The sequence below is a fragment of the Toxorhynchites rutilus genome, chromosome 3 (genome assembly GCF_029784135.1).
Source record: "Toxorhynchites rutilus septentrionalis strain SRP chromosome 3, ASM2978413v1, whole genome shotgun sequence".
Classification (NCBI taxonomy): domain Eukaryota; kingdom Metazoa; phylum Arthropoda; class Insecta; order Diptera; family Culicidae; genus Toxorhynchites; species Toxorhynchites rutilus.
This window is the reverse complement of record NC_073746.1, coordinates 161709360-161731191: the sequence shown is the minus strand read 5'-3', so window position 1 is coordinate 161731191 and position 21832 is coordinate 161709360. Positions and strand designations below refer to the sequence as shown.

General features: G+C 39.5%; 3 protein-coding genes across 3 annotated transcripts; 1 reads left to right on the top strand and 2 right to left on the bottom strand.

The window, feature by feature from the left end:
* Nucleotides 1-6176: 6176 nt before the first annotated feature.
* Nucleotides 6177-7179, top strand: LOC129777270 (cuticle protein 18.6-like). Its single transcript, XM_055783471.1, has 2 exons — nt 6177-6394; nt 6453-7179. Exons 1-2 carry the CDS (start codon nt 6197-6199, stop codon nt 7107-7109), a joined length of 855 nt encoding a protein of 284 aa, XP_055639446.1. The 5' UTR covers nt 6177-6196; the 3' UTR covers nt 7110-7179.
* A 4304-nt stretch (nt 7180-11483) lies between these two features.
* LOC129778104 (dynein regulatory complex subunit 3) lies at nt 11484-13790 on the bottom strand. The gene is made up of 7 exons (XM_055784781.1): nt 13391-13790; nt 12868-13330; nt 12585-12794; nt 12382-12522; nt 11904-12318; nt 11705-11844; nt 11484-11637 (listed from the first exon to the last, which is right to left on the bottom strand). Exons 1-7 carry the CDS (start codon nt 13569-13571, stop codon nt 11484-11486), a joined length of 1704 nt encoding a protein of 567 aa, XP_055640756.1. The 5' UTR covers nt 13572-13790.
* A 2245-nt stretch (nt 13791-16035) lies between these two features.
* On the bottom strand, nt 16036-21594 carry LOC129773617 (uncharacterized). Its single transcript, XM_055777256.1, has one exon. It carries the CDS (start codon nt 21592-21594, stop codon nt 16036-16038), a length of 5559 nt encoding a protein of 1852 aa, XP_055633231.1.
* Between the last annotated feature and the right edge of the window lie 238 nt (nt 21595-21832).

Genomic DNA, 21832 nt, shown 5'->3' with positions numbered 1-21832 from the left:
GCCAATGCCATCATCAGGATACATCTTAGTCGTCATAGACTACTACAGTCGCTATATGGAGCTAGAAATATTGGGAAAAATCACCGCTCAAGAAACAATCAAACGATTGAAGCGTATTTTCCGCACTTGGGGACCACCGAGAACGATCACATTGGACAATGCAAAACAATTTGTATCTTGCGAATTTGAAGAGTATTGTAAGCTGAATGGTATACATCTCAATCACACATCACCTTATTGGCCGCAGGCCAATGGGGAAGTGGAGCGGCAAAACAGATCGCTCTTAAAAAGAATGAAGATCGCAAACGCTTTGTATGGTGACTGGAAGGCGGAATTAAATAATTACTTGGAACTCTATAATCATACCCCACAGACAATAACAGGTAAAGCTCCTGGTGAACTTTTACAGAACCGAAAGTTGCGCACAAAATTACCGTGCATCCAAGATCTAGAAACCATTCCACCCAGTACCGACTTCAGAGATCAAGATTTGGTAAAGAAAATGCTGGGAAAACAGCGGGAAGATGGGAAACGTAAAGCAAAACCGAGCACGCTCTCAGTTGGTGACACAGTCCTAATGAAGAACCTCTGTCCATCAAACAAACTGTCTACAAATTTCTTGAAGGAGAAATTCATTGTTATAGACAGGCAGGGATCAAACGTCACTGTACAATCAAAAGATACTGGCAAAACATATGACAGAAACACATCACACTTGAAGGCGATAGCTGAACCAGAGGACACCAACTCTGAAGATCAGAACGATCATGCGGATAACTATTCCACAACAACTACCTCTGTTCTTTCAAGAACAAATGAAGAATCGCCGAGTCCCCGGAGTTCTGTTCCGGCCTCAGATCTGCTGTTAACTCCAACTCAATCTTGACGCTCAGGAACGACACTCAAACCCAAGGTTATATATAGTCCATGAAGATAAGTATCCTTCTTTAATTGATGGTATATATTGTGTTTAAACTATAAATAAATAAAACAAGGTTATATATAGCCTATGAAGATAAGTATCCTTCTATAATTGATGACATATATATTATGTTTAAACTGTGAATAAATAAAACATATTTTGAGGAAAAACGGGATGTGGTAGAACGTTCACATATACATGTATGTCCATCACATGTGTCGGTTCTCGTATGCTCTCTCGTCATAGTGAAGTCAGTCTCACTCAGTCGGTCATTGTGATCGGTCCGATATTTCGGCTCCTATTTCCGGCTATCGCGTGTGCAAGTTATTGATTACCACAAAATGTATTCAAAGACTCTTGTCAATAAAGTGCCACACAGTCTGATAAGTGAATTGATCTATTTACGTGTGCTTTGCTCTTCTCTCACAAACACTATTACCCCATTTCTATATGTGGGTTTACCTATACTACTACAATGGCTAGCTTCCACCTTCACCTTAAGGGGGGACCCCGGTCTGGAAGGTTGAACAAATCTCGCGTAACTTTTGAAAAGGTCCAATGTAACATTTTCGTCAACTCGAGAAAAACGAAGTTGAAGACCCGAACATTAATCCGCGAATTATATCGATCTCTATCACTACTTTCACCACTAGCAGTTCAGAATAACTCTGAAAAACCAATCGTAACTGTTGTTCCGTAATTTGAGCTTAAAATTTGAAGCCTAGGAACGAAAAATGTTACATTGGACGTTTTGACTGCCGCGTTTGCACATTGGACATATTACGTTGCACGATGAGAATCTGAAACTAACTACTAAACAGCAATCCAAATATAAACATTTTGTTCTAAAGACAGTTTATTGTTGTTATCACTCGTTGAATTGCACTGAAATCGCTAACAACGCCTGTAAGGCAAGGCGCAAATTGAGAAGCGTATAGCGCTCGTAAACGAACACGAGACCACCAACACGACTCATACGTGCCACAAACGTAGAGTGGTGGAGCGCATATTCAGTCGCAGTGTGGTGTAAATAACGTGCCACTCGCATACAATGTCTTATTCACACAGTTTTGCGCGATATATTTATTTACTAAGGCAAGGCGCAAATTGAGACGCATATAGCGCGAGTAACTTGGCGCGATATAGCGCCTGTTTTTGTGGCTAATGGAAACAGATAGAACGGCGCAAATTGGCCAGATGACGCGAGATTGTGGAGCGCTCGTGAGACACGACTCGCGCGACACTGTGGCTGAACCACAGTTTCTCGTGCTGGTCGTACCGGTCGGGTGATTGTGTTAGGCTAGGTGCAAATTGAGAAGCGTATAGCGCTCGTAAGCGAACGCGAGACTACCAACACGACTCATACGTGCCACAAACGTAGCGTGGTGGAGCGCATATTGAGTCGCAGTTTGGTGTAAATAACATGCCACTCGCATACAATGACTGATTAACACAGAGTTCAGCGTCACGCGAGTCGTGTCTCACGAGTGCTCCACAGTCTCGCGTCATCTGGGCAATTTGTGCCGTTCTATCTGTTTTCATTAGCCACAAAAACAGGCGCCATATCGCGGCAAGTTACTCGCGCTATACGCGTCTCAACTTGCGCCTGGCCTAAGGAACAAAAACTCAAAACGACCGAATACGACTTCGTGTTGTTTTGACTGCTTTGTTACTTCGGACGTTCCGAGCGTCGGTGAAAAGTGAAAAGTGAAGAAGTAACAGCCGAGTGCTTAAAATCCGAATCTGCACATTGAATATTTTTTTTTGTATCGGCGATAAAAAGATGAAGAGGATAGATACATGAACGATTGTTTTTGTAATGTATTCAATGATTGAAAACTAATAGTGTACATCCCTTAACTTGATTTGTTTACATTTGTTACATAGGACGTTTCAAAAGTTACGCGAGAAATCGAATTTTGTTGTTTTGAATATTTGGGAATGTAGTTCTTAAAGGATTTTTCGATATTTTATTTTTTGGAAAGTTACAGCCAGAATTATGAGTTCACCTCAAGGGATATAGTATTGCAGTACGAATTTTAAAACGCGTTTTTATCGAAACCTTGCGTTTTCAGCTGGTGGTATCGATATCTCAGGATCCACTCGACCGATTTGGCTGAATTATATTAGCAGCATGAATTATCTAACAGCGATTTTTAATGAAAAACAACTCATTTTTAACAAAAATGGTCACCATTTTGGCAACTTTTCGAATTTTCAAAAACCCCTATGTAACGCTTTAGGTACTGTCCATCCTTAGGGCATCGATATACTTATACACAGAATTTGACAGTCCGAGTCACTGTCACTTGCGAGAACTGCCAAACTCTCAATCTGGTGTAAATCAAGGTGCTTAACATTCTGTAAGGTGGGTCAAAATGTGGAAACCAGCCATGAATTTACAGGATAACATTAACACACATCTAAAATATAAAATAATGAATGAAAATTTACTTTTCTGTTTCGGATTTATATTTTACTAGCTGACCCTGCAAATTTCGTTCTGCCCAAATTGTTACCAATATTATTCACATTCACGTTTTCTTGCTTAGCGAACGGTCATGGTTCCAATTGATCTTCTAATTGACCCTTTACAATTTCCTAGCACTTCTATCAAAACTCATTTTTCATTTTATTTCATTTTATCATTTTATTATATTTTCTGTATTCCATTTAAGGGAGAAACATGTTATTTACATGTAATCTTGAACGAGAATTGTGTCTGAAAATAATTTGATATTACAATAATATCAAATTATTTTCAGACACAATTCTCGTTCAAGATTTTCCAATCACTTGCAAATAACATGTTTCTCCCTTAAATGGAATACAGAAAATATAATAAAATGATGACATCTTAAATCTCTCTCTTCCTCGAGTTTCGCGCCTGAACTTTTGCTTGATTAGTTCTCGGGATACGCAGAAAATCATATTTCATTTGTATGACAGTTCAGCCACTTTAGAGATGGGGAGGAGTGTCGAACCACCATAGAAACATTTATTGCCCCTTAAAACCATCACATGCCAAATTTGGTTCCATTTGCTTGATTAGGTCTCGAGTTATGCAGAAATTTGTGTTTTACCTCATGACAAATTTGACGTCATTTACTTGATTAGTCCTTGAGTTATGCAGACATTTGTGTTTCATTTGTATGACAGCCCCCCCTTAAAGAGAGAGGGGGAGCGTCGCATCACCATAAAAACATTTCTTGTCTCCTAAAATCTCTGCATGCCGAATTTAGTTCCGTTTGCTTGCTTAGTTCTTGAGTTATGTAGAAATTTGTGTTTCGTTTGTATGGCAGCCCCCCCTTAGAGAGGGGGAGGGGTCTCGAATTATCATAAGAACCTTCTCCGACCCCAAAAACCTCTACATAACAATTTTCATGTCGATCGGTTCAGTAGTTTCCGAGTCCATGTCCAAACAAACAGACAGACAAACAGACAGACAGACAGACAGACACACAGACAGAAATCGATATATATATATATATATATATATATATATATATATATATAGATGCAATACAGTATTACGTAATATTGAACTGGAATTGTGCCTGATGACGATTTTATTTTATAATGGCGAGTTTTTGTAAATGTTGTGTATGGTGAAATATATAGCCAAATGGTTAAGAGAGCGTCGTGTTTTAAGTTATCGAATAATTTAAGAATCTCCATTCAAATTTGAAGATTGCAAAACGCGAATTTGACGGTTGTTTCGAGTAAATATGATTAGCGAATGGGCGCACCTTGTTCCATAGATCTGCCATATTTTGGCAATGACACCTAATTTTGCAACACATCTTGACTCGTGGATCATATCCTCTTGGCCGGGGTCTGGTGTTGTCCTAAATCAAAATATTTATTAGAATTCTGCGGACGTTCTGCGGCATCCCATTTTTGGCATACAGTTTTTCGTGTTGTCACCTCCGATATCGTGCTCTCGGAGAAAACTTTGTTCCGTGACCGTAAAGAAACGAAAACACACTTAGCACGAACAATGCCTTCAAAGAGAAAAAGAAAACCACACACAACTCTAGTCTTTCTCTAGTGCTTATGGTGGAAAACGTGACATGAATTTAGTCCCGCTGGCCAGTCTTGCTCGGGGTGATGGGCATTGTCATCAAGAAAAATCACTTTGTGTTGCTTCTTCTGATACTCCCGTCGTATTCGGAGCAGAGCACGGTTCAATTTGATCAATTGTTTTCGATGACGCTCACTATTAACAGCTTCGTTCAAAAAAGCTTACAATTTCGCATTTTAAAACACCTTCGGTGGTTTTACACGTAAAAGTTCCTACCTATAAACTTTTTGAATTATTCATTCAATTGTCGAGAGCATGCTCGCCGCAAGTATGTATTTCTAGTTTTTATCAAATAATCAATGATATCCACAGTTCGCATACACAAATTTAACCATTTGCAACACCAAATAATTTTTGTTACTGCACTAAAATTCAGATATTTGAAATTGACAGGTGTCAAAGATAACGATCGACATGACCTCTGACGTTTTACCGTGTTATCCTAGTATGTGCAATTATCGTTGTGTGAATTCCGGTTTCATATACCTAATATTCAATTTTACCCCTCCAAAAAATCAAAAGGAAACTGAATTTTGGAACCTTTTGAAGCAGACTCTCCCTTGAAAACCTTATTTTGGCAACAAACGTGAAAATATGAGTACACGATTCGATAGTTCTTATTTTCAAAAATTCTTTCGCTGGAGGAAAGCGGTTTCTTTCAGTGAATTTTCTGTGCAAAGCGGTTGTCATAGAAGATAGTTATCAGTTAACATCCACCATATGGGTAATGATGCAATATTATGCTTAGATTGCACATTAATGAGTATTTTCAGCTTAGATACCGTTTGTTCACTCGGCCAGATAAGCAGTAAAAATTATGAGACAGAGAGATTTCTGTTTTCTCATAAATTTTAATGTACTGTCATATCTTTTGATATAGAAATAATTCTAATCAGATGTAATCAAAAGGCTGTCGTAATAAATATTCAATGTTTGAAGCAAAACACAATTGTATGGGCATCAGCCATACAATTGTGTTTTGCTTCAAACATTCCACATATCACTAGAACACATAATAACCCACATACTTAGTTGCAGCAAATTACAGCTGTCATGGAATTTTGTTTTCGCCTATCTCAGTATTCTCTTTCCATCCGCTAAAAAATGCTTTTTTTGATCAAAACTGGTGTATGATAGGGGGCTTAAGCGAAAGGAGTGATTTTGGGCAGATCGAATTACCCGAAACGAAAATGAAAACTGAGCCCACTATAGTTGGTGGTAATAAGATTCGCAAGGATATCGAATTCGTTCGTGTGGAAAACAGTTGCAAGGTCATTGGGGGAGCGACAAATTTCGGAGCAAACACATTCGATATAAAATGCCATGTTCGGTGGCTTGGAGAACATTCCCAACAAAGACGAGATACAGTAAACATTATGGCTTTTAAAGTAAGATGCATTATTAAATATAGTCTGTTGCTTTCCTAAATTGAAAATATTCCCGTAGTTTGTTCTTTTCGTTACTCTGGTAGCAGCTGCCAGCGCAGGACTGATACCGCAGCATGGATACGCATCTTCTCATCAGATCTCTAACATCCAGCATCATGCTCCAGCTCTGCATCACATTGCTCCAGTTCATCATGTGGCCGCTGTTCATTCTGCTCCAGTCCATCACACCATCGTGAAGGATGTCGAACATCACGCTCCAGCCAACTACGAATTCTCGTACTCTGTACATGATGAACACACCGGAGATATCAAGAGCCAACACGAAACCCGTCACGGAGATGAGGTCCATGGACAGTACAGTCTTCTGGATTCGGATGGCCATCACCGCATTGTCGACTATCATGCTGATCAGCACTCCGGATTCAACGCCGTTGTTCGTCGGGAACCAACTAACGTCAAGATTGCCCAGCCAGTGCACAAAGTGATCGCTCAACCAATCCATTTGGCCTCTCATCACGCCGTTGCTCCTCTGTCCCACGCCACCATCTCGCATAATGCCGCTCCAGTGGGTCACATTTCCCATGCTGCTCCTATTGCCCATATCTCGCACCATTCGGCTCCATTGGCCCACGCCTCTCTGTCGCACGTTGCCCCAATTGCTTACCAGAGCCATGGACACCTGGCCTCCAGCCACCTTGACCTCCATCATTACTAGATAAGTAAATAATCGGTGAAGGATCTGATAATTTGCTATAATGTAATAAAATGAAAGGAATTATTGAAAATTGAACTCTTGGATATTCGGTGAAACTACTTAAACATGTTTCCATAACCAAGAACTTATAGAGGTACACCCAGGTTTTTTTACGCGGTTTTTTTTCGCAGTTTTTTACGAGATTTTTTTACACGGATTTTCCAATTAAAGGGGTTTTTTTTACGCGGATTTTCCAATTAACGCGTAAAAAAAGACCAGTGCAATATCACATCAGTGGTCTCTCTAGAGGGGGGCTGCCATACAAATGAAACCCAAATTTCTGTATAATTTGAAAACTAACCAAGCAAATGGAACCAAATTTGGCATGTGGAGATTTTAGGGTACAATAAATGTTTCTATGGTGGTTAGACTTTTCTCCCCCATCTCTAAGAGGGGGCTGCCATACAAATGAAGCATAAATTTCTGCATAACTCATGAACTAATCAAGCAAACGGAAACAAATTTGGCATATGGAGAATGTAGGGGGCAATAATTGTTTATATGGTGGTTTGACAATCCTTTCCCCTCTCTAAAGGCAAGGGGGCTGCCATACAAATGAAACACAAAATTCTACATAACTCGAGAACTAATCAAGCAAATGGAGCCAAATTTGGGATGTAAGGGTTTTTGTATACGAGAAATGTTTGAATAATGGTATGACACCCCTCCTCCCTTTGAAATGGAGAGGGGGTCCCGTAAAAATAATACACATATTTCAATCAAACATATTCCAACCAATCATGACAAATGGATTTTTTTTTATTATTCTGATGGAAAATGGGAAAATTCGGAAAATTCTATTCGCATATGTTCTATAATTATATAGTGACAAGCGTTGTTAGTCCATTTGATGTTTGCGCTAACGAAATTAATTTTTATTCGAGAGTGGAAATGGATTTTAATGTGATAATACGCACTCTACATCTATATAAATAAAAATGGATCGCCGAATGTGTTGATAAAAGCAAAACTCGAGAATGGAATTGTTCGAGTTAGGGTTGTCTTCATTCTATCATATTTTCTGTATCGAAATTTTTTTCATTTGACGGAGAGACATGTTATTTGCAAGTGGGTGAAAAATCTTGAACGAGAATTGTTTCTGATATTAATCTGATATTATAACGACGAGTTTTAGTAGAAGTACTGAGAATTTTATGGTGAAATGTGGTTTTAAAGGGTAGATTAGAAGAACAATCAATTAACAGTTCTGCGATTGGACCTATGAACGTGCGCTTAGTAAGAGAACGTGAATGTGATAACGAAAAATAAATATTGGGCGAGACGAATTTTACGGGTCAGCTAGTATAGATTGCATATATTTTTTATATGAAAACAACACATTAAAACATATTGTTTAGAGAATACTTTCTTGAAGTTTACAGAAAAATGAACAAATCCTTCATCATTCATAATCTCACAAGTTATACATATTCTGCATATAATCTCACAGTTATACATCACTACTTTTTCGAGTAAAAATAATTCCGACCTCAAAGGATTAAGCCCTTAAACGTTTTCCTTCATCAATTACTTTGCGGTTACTCGTACGCGAACATCATACGAGATAATGTGGTTCCTCAATCTTAATTTCGTTATTAATTCTTAAAACCGACAAATATTCTGGGTTTGTGAAATTATCTAGCACTGTTTATAATCAGAATATTTGCACGCAGTGAAAATAATTCGAAATTTTTACTCTGGATGATAGAATTCTACCATGCAAGTTTTACATTTGCAACATGCTTTCAAAAAATAAGAAAAATAATTTTCCTTGGAAGCGATTTTCGATGTAATTTTCTACATCATTTCTATAATGTTTTTGTTGCTTGAAACCGATTCAGAGGAGATAACTGTGAGTCATTATTATTGAGTCGAGTTCCCAGTGAATATCTCAGATGAAGAAAATGGTAAGAAAGGACTTATTTCATTTAATTTGATATTTTCCGCATCAGCTTACCATCGGGTAGTACGGCATACCCTCGATCGGGGCAATTTGCTCGTTTTCGGCCGGATAACATTCTCACGAGAGAAATAATATCCAAATATCTCTGCATGACATGAATAAATGTCTTTAAATGTAATCGTAATGAACAAAAATGAGGAAACCATCACGATATTTCTAAATCAAGTTCGATAAATCACACAAACAATTGTTTTCACATACTTTGAAATGACTTCAGTATGTTTTCAAAAAATTAAATGTCTTCAAAACGAAAACATGTCTTCACATCTGGTATCTATATTATGTGCTCAGAGAATGTAGGAAAAAAAGAGCGCGGACTGGAGAATGCACGAATACTGGGAGAACACGCTCACCGGAGAAACGGTTTCTTCTCTTCGCTGGTGGACATGAAGTGAATAGATTGATGGAATCTCTCATTCATACAAGCTGTTTCTCTGAGCTCTAAAGTCTCTGAGAGAAACAGCTTATGAGTATATTATAGTTCTGCTGGGCCATTTAACACCTATGATTGGAGAATATAGAATTTGGGCGCCTTAGGGTGGGTTTAGACTAGTGATATATTCATGTGAAGAAATATGATGAGATTTATAGAAATCGCATCAACTGTTCACACTAGCGTGAACTTGTATAATGAATATATTCATATTTACGGTGAATTTATTTACCTGAAGTAGAACTGCATCCAACTTTAGTGATTTCTCACCAGTGAGAAATTCACAAGCGTTTACATATGCTGAATTTATTCAAGTATACCCGTAGCGTCAAGTATATATCAAAGTACCTCAAATAAGTGTATCATATTTATTCTCACCCGTTTACATCTATTTTCACGTGAATAAATCCATCTATAGCTATATATCTCCCTAATGTAAACCGGCCATTACAAAATGAAATTCTTAGCACTTTTGTTATTCAATATCTAAAATACAGAACGGTTACAGATGACTGAGGGTTAACTAATCTACGTACTGACGTAGTTGTTACCTTAATTTTTAAGAGCACGGTTAAGATAAATTCATTCTCGCTTAGGGGGTGCATATTACACTTCTCCAATACATGTGCGAACCGGAGAGCTATTATGACAGTTCTTATATCCAACCAGGAAAACATTAACAGGGATCCCAGTAGGGGAAGGCGGGGGAAGACGGCCACCCGGGTAAGATGGCCACTCTCTAGATAATTGAAACAATCAACTATTGGACAGTTAAAATTATTTTAGTGTATTGTATTACCCTCAATCATGTATACTCATTTTGGCGTGTATATAGATGAAACGTTATGATAAAACAACAAAAATAAACTTTTCAGATGGCGACGAGCACCGATTTATTCTTTTGCGCGCTTGAAATTCAGTGTTTTAGTGGTGAATATTGTTTATGTGTCGTGAAACTATAATAGTAAATAAACAGGTCTATGAAGTGTGTTTATATAGAAAACGGTATGTTTTTTAAGCATTTCATATAATTATTGAGACACTTTTACACGACTCATACCTGTTTTAAGATGGCCACTATTGTAAGAGATGTGATTTGCCGTAAAAAATATGTTTGAACGCACGTAACTGACGAATTCATTGAATAAATCACATTTCTTGTGTTGTTGGTTGCATAACTCAAGGCGCGTTCATGATAAATTTGAATTGTTTTCAGATGTCACATATAATTTTATTATGATAAGGGTTGCGCATTAAGCACGTTATAGGTAATTCAGGGAAAAGAACACTTTCCACTCTTGTCACACTTGATCTATAGTATAATGGCTTTGATCTGTAGTTTTTTACCGGAAACAATAATTCTCTATACGTCTAGAATAATGTGGCCTTCATAACCCTAGTGGTGGTCAACGTTACCCCGCATGATTTTAGTATCACCATTATTATAACTTTTTCGATTTATCATATAACATTATGAAATAAAAAGTATACCTTCTGAAAATCAACGTGATTGTGGAAACATCCTAAAGATCGATGCTGACACAATGAAATTTTGTATACATTGTGTTTTATTGTACACCATGCTTAGGGTGGCCGTCATACCTCGTTCTCCCATACATATATTTTTACGGATAATTTTCAATGAAGTAAGAAGTACATAAATCAGGAGAAATCAGGATAATTTCTGAAAAATCAGGAAAAATTTAGTGTTTTTCAATATATCAGGAAACGTGCCAAAAAGTCTGGAAAATCCTGAAAAATCAGGACGGATTGCATTTCTGTGTCAGGGTATATGATAAACTCTCCCCCTTTTTTCTGCGAGGAGATCAACGTTGGGTCTCAACCTGTGTCGAAAGCTGTATATTAAAAAATATATAAAATGTATATAAAATGGGGAATATTTTCAAGTACAAAAATAGTGAAAATCATTTAATTCAATTTATTCAATCGAGAAATGCACTCGTGAAATCAAACTTTTTCTATTTTTTCGTGTTATTTCCTCATCCTCGAAGATCGCGTAGAACGATTGACGATGATGGTCAAGAAAATATGTTATCTCCAGAACCTTAGTGCGATTTCTTTTGATTTCGGAGCTGCAAAAATTGTCCAAATATTAGTAAAACATTTACAGATCATCACATCACACATTTGGGATCTTACTTCTGCAATCCATCACAAAGCTCCCTCACCCAGTTGCGGCTTCTGCCAATGAGTTTGTCCTCGCGAGCATCTATAAGTTGCATATGATTGTCACGCATTCCGGCGGCTAAATTACTGATTACATCTTTGTCATCCAGTGCCTAAAATATCCTCATAGATGTCGGTACCCAAATAAAACATGTACAAGATGTTCCCGAACCTCTTTTAATGCATCTGGAATTTCCTCGGCTTGGCCAGTGGCCGCCTTCAGAGTGACAAACTGTTGCACGATTTCTATGAGAGCATCGCAGAAGTTAATTTCCGCTTCTCGCAACATCACAAACTGTGCTTGCGCTTGCTCGATGAAATCGTTGGTCATTTCCTTGATAATATTTTCAAAGTTTGAATTGCCTTCCTCCGTTCTCTCGAACAGCTGCATCTCAATGTTCATCAGCGTGTGCCAAGAGTCTTCGAAGATTGAATTGAACTCGTTTTTGCACACATCCAACTCATCCAGCAGTGGGTGGATTTCATGAGATGATAAACGTCTTATGGTGTCTCGATCCATCCCGGCTGCTATCGTTTGTACTTTGGGACAAAGTCGGGTGTAGACGTCCAAGAAATGATTGATGATACTGAGGGAGAGATTTGTAATACATAACATTTGTAATAAATGTGATATATTAAAAATCGCTTACCTTTGTCCCATTGTTTGAGCCTTGTTCCGCTCAATTTCGATGCAACGATTGTAGAGCTGAATTTCATGCTGACGTCGTTCGTATTGTGACAAACCAATTCGGTAAATTTGCTGAGTGAATGTGAATGCTTCCGCCATATATCTGTAATGATTGGAATGACATAATGGCATAAATCGAAATGAAAACTTTTCGAAACGTAATACTCATTTTTCAACTCGAGGGCTTCCTCGCCGATGGCAAGTAAAGCTTCCGCGTCTGGATCTGATGCAAACAGTGATTCGAACAACTGATGCCCGTTCAAGTGCTCGACGAAACTTTTAGAAAGGTATATTTCATCGGATCTTTCCTTGGCGACTCTCTCGCGTTCAATGATTTCATTCTTTTCGTTTTCAAGAATTTCCTGAAACTCACGACTAGAAAATTCCAAAACCCAGTTACAGTTATAACAAATATTCAAAATTGCACTCGAGAAAAGCAGTGACTCACGTGAACATCTCTTTTCCAGATTCCCGCTCATCGGACTTTATCAGCACGTATTGGTAGTATTTCAGTTGAGGTAACAGGGTCGCGACATACAGTCTGAGAGGCTTCGTTGTATCCCTAGCTATGGGGTTATCCGCCAGATTAAGCGAACGCAGATCTTTCAGGAAGCGTAAACGCTGAATGCCCTCCAGAGTGTTTATATTATTTTTACCGACACTGAGAAACACCAGATTTTCCAATCGATCCAAATTCTCCAGTTTCGTGATGCGATTACCGTAGAACGAAAGTTTTCGTAGGCGAACCAACTGATCTAGATTCTCAATTTTCTCGATGAAATTGAACGATAGGTTGAGTTCCTTCAGATGAACCAACCGATGAAGATTTTCAATCTTGTCGATTTTGTTGAATGCCAGTGATAAAACTTCGAGGCTTCGCAACACCCACAAGTGATCAATCTTTAAAATATCTAAGCAACAACGAAACGATTTAGGGTGGAATGCAGCTAAGCAACAAATCCTTTACTTGCTTTGAAACTCCAGCCGGATAACGGTGATACATTCTAGCTGCACTTCTTCCATACGGGCCAGCCTGCCAGCTTCACCTTTGTGACCCTGCTCAAGGATCGCTTTCGAGAGCATATCATTGCTAACAACTCCTGGTTCCTGCTCTTTGTGTACAGCATTTTCCTGGGCGAGTTTTTTCGACATTTTCCTGCGGCCTGCGTTAGGATGTTTTCCCGGAGCAAGTTATCGTGTAACTACGTTGAAAAATGCGTTTGCCTTGATACAATACGATAGCGATATGAGTTGCTAGTAGCAACACTTCCACCGCGGGATTTGTTTGTGTACACATATAGTCATGTTTGTGATACAAGCAGTACAATTATTAGAGGGTGGAAATTTTGTCATTTAGCTAGTGATAGAGTTTAACACTTAGACGGCCATGAGTGCCGTACTGCACTCAAAAATTATTCCGCTGGGGCCATGAGTGCAGCACTGCACACCGGATAGGCCGGATACCGGATAGTTACCTGATATCAGTTCATCTCTAGTTAATATCCTTTGTTCAGTTCCTGAAACGAAGCGAAAACTGCATCACAACTTTGACGCCTTTGTGATTCTCCTGTCAGCTAGCAGAGAGGCGTAGCAACGAGGAGCAGGCAGTTATTTTACAACCGGGAAGGACATAACAACAGTCTAATCTAGGGATGAAACGGATATTCGGTGTCCCGGCTATCTGGTCAATATTCGGTCTCCGGTCGGATACTGGATAATAGAAAAAAAAATCATTAACAGAAGATAAATCATAATCAGAACTTGCAATGTTTGTTAATTATTTTTTGAATCATAGTTAATTTAGTGTACCCTCTCTCAGATTATCATCCCGGAAGTTATTAAGTTTTTATATTTAGAATACAAATAATTGGTTGATGTTCTTTGCATATTGAAATTAGGTGGCACAAAATCTGTCTGGAAGGCCATGGCTATCGTAAGAGAAAGTCAACGATCAAAGCAAAAGCGAAGATTAGGCAAAAATTGCCGAATAATGAATAATAAATAATGAGTCTTGTACAGAGTTTATTGGAGTTAGAAGATAGAGATAGGAGATAGAAGCATTCAAGTATTACATCTCGAAACTTGAAGCTTCAAATGATGTATATCCCATCTTCATGCGTTGGTTTTCACAAATTTACTGCGTTCCCAAAATCACATAACTTCGATTTTGCGCTTCGTTCCCATAATTTTTGTCGTGTGTAGAATCAACGACATAGTATTGCATAGATTAGGATTTAAGATTTAGAGACATATTTTTATTTAAATTTTTTTATTGAATTATTATTTAAATCTAATTAACACTTTTTCCATGTGACAATGATTATTACCATAATAGGTACACTTACTTCGTAACTCCAGGAACACTTTTACCATAATGGGTATAATGGGAAAGTGATATTTTCAGACAAGTTTTTTATGCAATTTAGTCAACTCTTCAATCGAAATATCAGAGAGAATTTTCAAACAGAAAGTTCAAAGTGGTAGAAAAAGTATATGTGTATACTTTTGAACTAAAATAGAGTATTTATTCGTAAATTTCTGCAAGTTGGTGACATATCTCCTCCATAATTAGTACACTTAACCTATTGTAAACGAAAGAGAGCGGCTTTGTGTACTATGTTTTTGAAAGTTATGAAAAAAAAGTTTTCACTTTTATATTAATCAACTTATTAATTTTGAATGAATGATGAACTTTCAAATTCTATTCCAAACCTTATCCAATCATTTGAAACACGTAGAAGAAAGTTGTAAATATTTTGAGCAGTCGCCATAAAATTCAAAGAATGAGATATTAAAATCTGCAAAAAGAGCCAAATTTTTGCATTGAAATATGAATGATATATCCACAATTAACCGAGCAAATGTATGCCGTCAAATAGATCGTCTCCTATATTTTAAACCAACTGGGCGATCGGGAGAACATAGCTTTCTTTTCCAGTCAATTCTTTTCACATTTTTTAGGCATTTATACTTAAAAAATGATAAAATGACCTGCCTTATTTTCGAAATATTCCATAGCCCGTGTTCATTCCAGAAATATCTCTTAACCTTAAAGAGCAATACGCAAAGGAAAGAAGACGGCATTTTAATTGTGCATACCCTTATTTCTAAAAATGGTACAGCGAAGTTTCAAGCATCATTTTCGAATTTCTTCAATAATTTTTTTTTACTTCGTATTTATGTTGCTCTCTCATTGTTCGGATAGAATTTAGGTGAACTGTATTTTTTGAAGCTTGTGGTACAAACAGCTCAAAAACTGAAATTTATTTAACGTGAGTATTGTTTTACAAAAGTATTCATAAAGAACTCACATGAGTAGTCCACGTTTTTTCCTGCTACGTATCTATCAACCAAACCTCTACGAACGTTTAGTGCGGTAACTGATAGAGTTAATAGAATTATTCATTAATTCGTAATGATCATTTTATAATTGATATTAATGTTATACCTGCCTTACAATCGAGTTCAGTTTAATGCAATTTAATAATTTCGAGAATAAAATATTTAGGAAATTCACGTCTCTACAAAACACTTTGTTTTCTTATAGTTCAATCCAATTGTTTCCTATGACATGAACATTTGACAGTACTGCTTGCTTGTTTATACGCAGTGCTGACTACAGGGATGTATATTTTGATGTTGGTCCGGGTGGTACCTCTACAGCCCCACCCCGTACATCCGGTGAAAACTCCTGGCTACATCCGGATTTACGGTTTCTAATTTCAGGTACCGCCAACTTCGCCACCGGTCGCCGATATGTTCCTTTCGTAGTTCGTATAACTGCTTGTCTAATGCGGCCATCTAGTCCTCTGATGACTTCCACTACAATTCCCCGTAACCAATTCCGACGATTATCGTCGTCGGCCATGTAAACTATTTCTCCTTCCTGAATTGGCTCTCGTTCCTCGTGCCATTTACTCCTCTTGTTGATCAATGGCAAGTATTCTAACAGCCATCTTTTCCAAAATGCTTTGGCCAACCATTGAGATCGTTTGTATTGATCACGTAACGCTGCTGCCTCGTCTGCTGCTTCTGGATAGCCTTCTGCACCGCTCGATGGATAACCTCGCAGAAAGTGGTTGGGCGATAATGCTTCTCCATCAGCGGACTCCTGCGGGACGTAAGTCAACGGTCTCGAATTTATAACATCTTCTGCTTCGGCCAAGACAGTTAACAGTAGTTCGTCAGTCAGTCGTCGACCATCATCTAAAACTGACAATGCCTGTTTCGTAGATCGAACTAAACGTTCCCACGCCCCACCCATGTGGGGCGCGGACGGCGGGTTGAAACTCCATTTCGTTCTCGCGTCAGTATACACTTCGCAGCAATCCTTTATAATGGTCTTCATCACTTCCTTACTCGCAGCGACAAAATTTGTTCCCTGATCGGAGAAAAATTCCAGCGCAAAACCTCTACGGCAAGCAAATCTTCGAATCGCCATCAAACATGATTGGCTAGAAAGACTATGTGCGACCTCGAGATGGATTGCTCTTGTGGTCAGGCACGTGAACAACGCAACCCATCGTTTCTCCGATCGACGCCCTACTGAAACAATAATTGGTCCAAAGAAATCTACACCTGTGAAGCTGAAGGGACGTAGATTTGATGTAACTCTTTGTGCTGGCAATGGAGCCATTCTTGGAATTACCGGTCTGCAGCGTTTTATCTTACACCAAACACAAGCCTTCATCACCTTACTCAATTCCATCCGGATGTTCTGGATGTAAAATCTTTGCCTCAATTCATTTACTACTGTTTCTCGCCCAGCGTGTCCCATTTTATGATGGTAATGTTCAATCAATTTACGTGTAATAAGGTGACCTTTCGGAAGTACAATCGGAAAACGAAGCTCGAATGGAATGAACTCAACGGGTTTTGTTCGACCTTCCATTCGAATGATTCCAAATTCGTCCATAATCGGAGAGAGCTTGAATAAACTGCTGTTCCTTTCAATTTTCATAGAACTACTGCAATCATCCTGCCGGATTTTGGTAAAAACTCGCACCTCATCTGGAAATCCGTCTGCTTGCGCCATTTTCCAGAGGATCCTTTCCGCAACCTGATATTCTTCCCTTGATAACGATTTTTGAATTGATGGTAACGGTATCAGCGCCATCGCTTTAATTTTCGATGTAGCTGGAACTACTACGATTGGTTTGCCCTTGCATTTCGCACGAATGTTGTAAATAAATCGATTGACACATGCGAGTGTTCTGATCAGCACGTTCCATTTCGAAATTCTTGAAACGTCCATAAGTGATCCTTGAATCTCAATCGTATGTAGTAGAAACGTTGCTCGCATTTCCTCCTGTACATTCGCTGTTTTTGGTAACTGCTGCGGCCAGTTCATACTTGATTCATATAAAAATTTTGGTCCTCGGAACCAAGGACTTTCCTCTCCAATGTGTGGACCAACCTTCCACTTTGTTAGATGGTCCGTCACGTTGCCTTTGCCTCTTATCCAATTCCATTGCGAAGGCTTTGATCGACTGATGATCTCTCCAATTCGGAATGCAACAAAGCTTTTATATTTTCGTTGTTCGGAAATGATCCAAGAATGGACAGTGCTAGAATCGGTCCAATAGAATACATCTTTTACAAGGAAGTTGTGGTTTGCTTTGATCGATTCTGCTAGCCGAATACCAAGGACTGCGGCCATTAGTTCGAGTCGAGGTATTGATACAAGCTTCAATGGCGTTACCTTCGATTTGGCTTGAACGAGTGCACAACGAGGGACTTCTCCCGCCATTATTCTGAAGTATCCGGCGCATCCATACGCGCTTTCGCTCGCGTCTACAAAAATATGTAGCTGTAATGTACTGTACTCCAGCATCAGACCATCACCGAAATAGTATCTTGGGATTTCAACCTTCGCCACGTCCACCAAATGCTTCGTCCAGCGCTTCCAGTCTACAGCTGCTTGTTCATTGATAGTTTGATCCCAATCGCATCCTGATCTCCAAAGGGTTTGTATCAAAACTTTTCCAAAAAACGTAAACGGTGTTATGAAACCCAATGGATCAAACAAGCTCATTACGCAGCTTAGCACGATGCGTTTAGTAGGTACACGTTCTTCGTACACATATGGTGATAAATCATTTCGCACTTTGAGGACAAAGGTGAAGTTGTCTCGTTTGGTTTCACACACAATCCCCAGCACACGATCTGGTTTCGAAGAATCAAGACAAACTTTTTCTGTTTCTTCAGGTTGGCTAATTTGGCGAAGAAATTCGGGAGCATTCGAAACCCAGTTTCTGATTTCAAAACCAGCTTTCAAATGGATAAATCGTACAGCGGAAGCTCGCTGAACCGCTTCTCCTACGGTGTCTGTACTATCAAAATAATCATCAACGTAATGCTTGTTGACTATCGCATCACAAGCATCTGGAAACTGATCCTTGAAATCCTCAGCATTTCTGTCCTTCACATACATGGCCGAACAAGGAGAGCATGTAGCCCCAAATATCGCACGATCCATAACGTATACAACGTTGTCGAACACAAACCTCAATGCCTGTTTGTCTGCTGGTTGCATTTCTATCTGATGGAACATCTCTCGGATGTCACCGCCGAAGCCGATGAGATGTTCCCTGAATTTGCATATCACTGCTGGTAAAGGCGTTAGGTTGTCGGGTCCATTGAGAAGTTTCGAGTTCAAAGAAACTCCTTTCACTACCGCAGCTGCGTCCCATACCAAGCGGACCTTACTTGGCTTTTTAGGGTTAAGTACAATATTTAATGGTAAGTACCACACCCTATTTGGATCGCTTCCTTCCAGCTCCTCTCGTGTAGCTTGATGGCAGTAACCCTTCTGTTGGTACTGTATTATTTGCTGTCGAACGATCGTTGATAATTCAAGACTAGCAGACAACCTTTTTTCCAAACTTTTCATCCGTTTCATTGCTAAGGGTAAACTATCTGGAAATCGAGGATCTTCTTCTTTCCAAAGCAGTCCAGTCATGAACCGCTCTCCAACTCGAACTGTTGTTTTTTCCAAGATTTCCCGCGCTCTTACTTCATCTTTAGATTCTGGTAATATTTGAGCGGAGATGCCATTTTCATCCAGTGAATACTGCGCCTTAAGAAGGTCGTGTAGTTCTTGATTAGTTAGACCCACACACGAGTGTTGTCCAACGAAGCTTCCAATTTCCTCTGCGTCTTTTGGGCCATAGACGGTCCAACCTAATTTCGAGCGAACTGCTATGGGTTCACCTGGTCGTCCAATACGTGATTCCAACGGGGCGAACAAGTGAATATGCTTGAGACCGATAAGAATCATCGGTGTAGCCTGATCATAATCCATCATGGGTATACCTTGCAAATGTCGGTACTTATCTGCTATTTCCTCGAATCGTAATGTCTGCACTGGAAGTTTCAAATTATCCACCGTGTGTACGTTTTGGATTACAAACTTTTCCTGCGTTTCTCGAGCTGCGATTGTCAGGTGAATTCTCTGTGAGTCTTTCTCCAATCTGGATACTCCTGCTGTCCACGTGACACGAAGAGGTTGTGTTGTACCCTTGCACTTCAGTTGCTTGGTTATCGAACTGTCCACTAATGTATAGGATGACCCCTCGTCCAGGAATGCAGTTGCTTCTATTGATCTGTCTCCGTTAGACAAAATGATTGGTGCCATGCGAAAAAGGATCGAGTTTCTGGCTGCATATCCATGTGTGTTGCAGCTAAACTGCTTTTCTACTCGATGAAGTAGGGTGTTGTGACGCTCTCTGCATTGTTCTACTGCACAACGTATGGTTAGCTTACATTTTGATTTTCCATGTGCGTTCAGACAAATTGAACACAGTTGCCACTTTTCGATCGCATCCCATCTCTGATGAACACTCAGCTTACGGAAATTCTCACAGTTTCGTAGTCGGTGATTAGTATGACCGCACATCGGGCACGGAATACGTTCGGTTCTTGCTGTGTTTCCCACTCTACTATCGACACTCACGGATCCATAGTGTGCATAAACGTTACTTTCTTGCTCTCTACTTTTATTGGCCTTCATTTTTCCCGTTCGATTAATTCCAGATTGTGAAGCGTTATCCACCGAACTAGCTACCTCACTCGCTGCGGAGACGATATCTGACAAAAAATCTGCTAGTGTTCGCAAGGTCACTCTTCCACACTGTCGTTTATATCGAACCCAATCAATTTTGGTACTTGCAGGAAGTTTTTCCACGAGTTCTTGGATCAACATAGGGTTGACCAAATGATCCACAAGATTCGTAGCTTCGAGGTGGTCGCAGAGTTGTTGCACAAGCACACCAAAATTAATGAACGATCCCAGTTTGTCCGACTTCGGTGGATCTGATTTACGAATTTTCGACAAAATTGTATTTAGAAGCTGCTCTGGTCGTCCGTAGAGCATTCGCAGAGTCTCCATAACTTTCGGTACGGAGTCGGGTAGCAAAAGTCGGCTACTTACTGCATCTCTCGCTGGGCCTCTTAAGCTCTCCTGTAGACGGGCTAAATTTTCCAAATTAGAGAATCCACAAGCTTTCGTCGATGTCTCAAAGCTGCTGAAGAACATCGGCCAATCATCCGGCCGCCCGGTGAACGTTGGAAGTTTCCGGGACAGAAACTGGCGTGCAGATAGTTGTGATTTCGTCGGTATTGTCGTTTCAGCTTTCTCTGTTCCTTCGTTGTCACTGTGTGCAGAAGAATCGGATTCGGATGTGCACGATTCGTCATCATTGACATCATTATGCTGGTTATCGTCTTTCTTTTTGCTCAACAGACGTGCATTTTGATCATTTTTCGGTTTTTCCTGCAACTGCGTAGATTCAAAGGGGGCCCGTGAGCTTCCAGGTTGCGCCTTTGGAGTCGAATTACTTGGCTGTCCGACGTCAAATGCTTCAGGATTTTCCGTATCCTCTTTTCGTGCCTTATTGCGTTTGGACTTCTTCGTTCGCTTCTCCAACTTATGCGTTCGTTGTTGTACGAGCTGGTCCCAATCTTGTTGCAGTTTTTTACGTTCCACCTCCCTTCTCTCGTTAAAGGCTCTTTCGGTGGCTATCTTCATCTCTAAAATTTTCTTCTCTATCGCCCATTGCATATCGCGTTTTTCATTCTCGAGCTCGATATCCATCTGCGCAAGCTTTAATTTCTTTTCCATATCTTCTCTCATACGCTTTCGTTTTTCAGCAGCGACTTTCAACGCTTCATCCATGTCTTCTTTTCCATGATCCACCACCTTTTCAAGGCAATTAGGGCAGCTCCAGTCTTCGTCGTACTCTACCGCGGAAGTCACTCCTACGCAGGAAAAGTGAAACCATCGTTGGCATGAGTCACAAAATACCATTTGACTTTCGTCGTGATCTGGGCGTGAACATATTGCACAATTACTTGCAGTTTCGTCCGGGTCTACTTCGAGGTTACGTCTGTTTCTTATTGTACTCATTTTTTGA

Bases quoted from the DNA above. Each gene is read 5' to 3' on its own strand.
- LOC129777270 (XM_055783471.1), top strand. From the start codon at position 6,197: ATGAAAACTGAGCCCACTATAGTTGGTGGTAATAAGATTCGCAAGGAT. The intron at 6,395-6,452 runs GTAAGATGCATT...ATATTCCCGTAG, and splicing joins TAAACATTATGGCTTTTAAA to TTTGTTCTTTTCGTTACTCT.
- LOC129778104 (XM_055784781.1), bottom strand. From the start codon at position 13,571: ATGTCGAAAAAACTCGCCCAGGAAAATGCTGTACACAAAGAGCAGGAA. The intron at 12,795-12,867 runs GTGAGTCACTGC...GGAATTTTCTAG, and splicing joins TCTGGAAAAGAGATGTTCAC to TCGTGAGTTTCAGGAAATTC. The intron at 12,319-12,381 runs GTAAGCGATTTT...TCTCTCCCTCAG, and splicing joins GCTCAAACAATGGGACAAAG to TATCATCAATCATTTCTTGG.
- LOC129773617 (XM_055777256.1), bottom strand. From the start codon at position 21,594: ATGGATGAAGCGTTGAAAGTCGCTGCTGAAAAACGAAAGCGTATGAGA.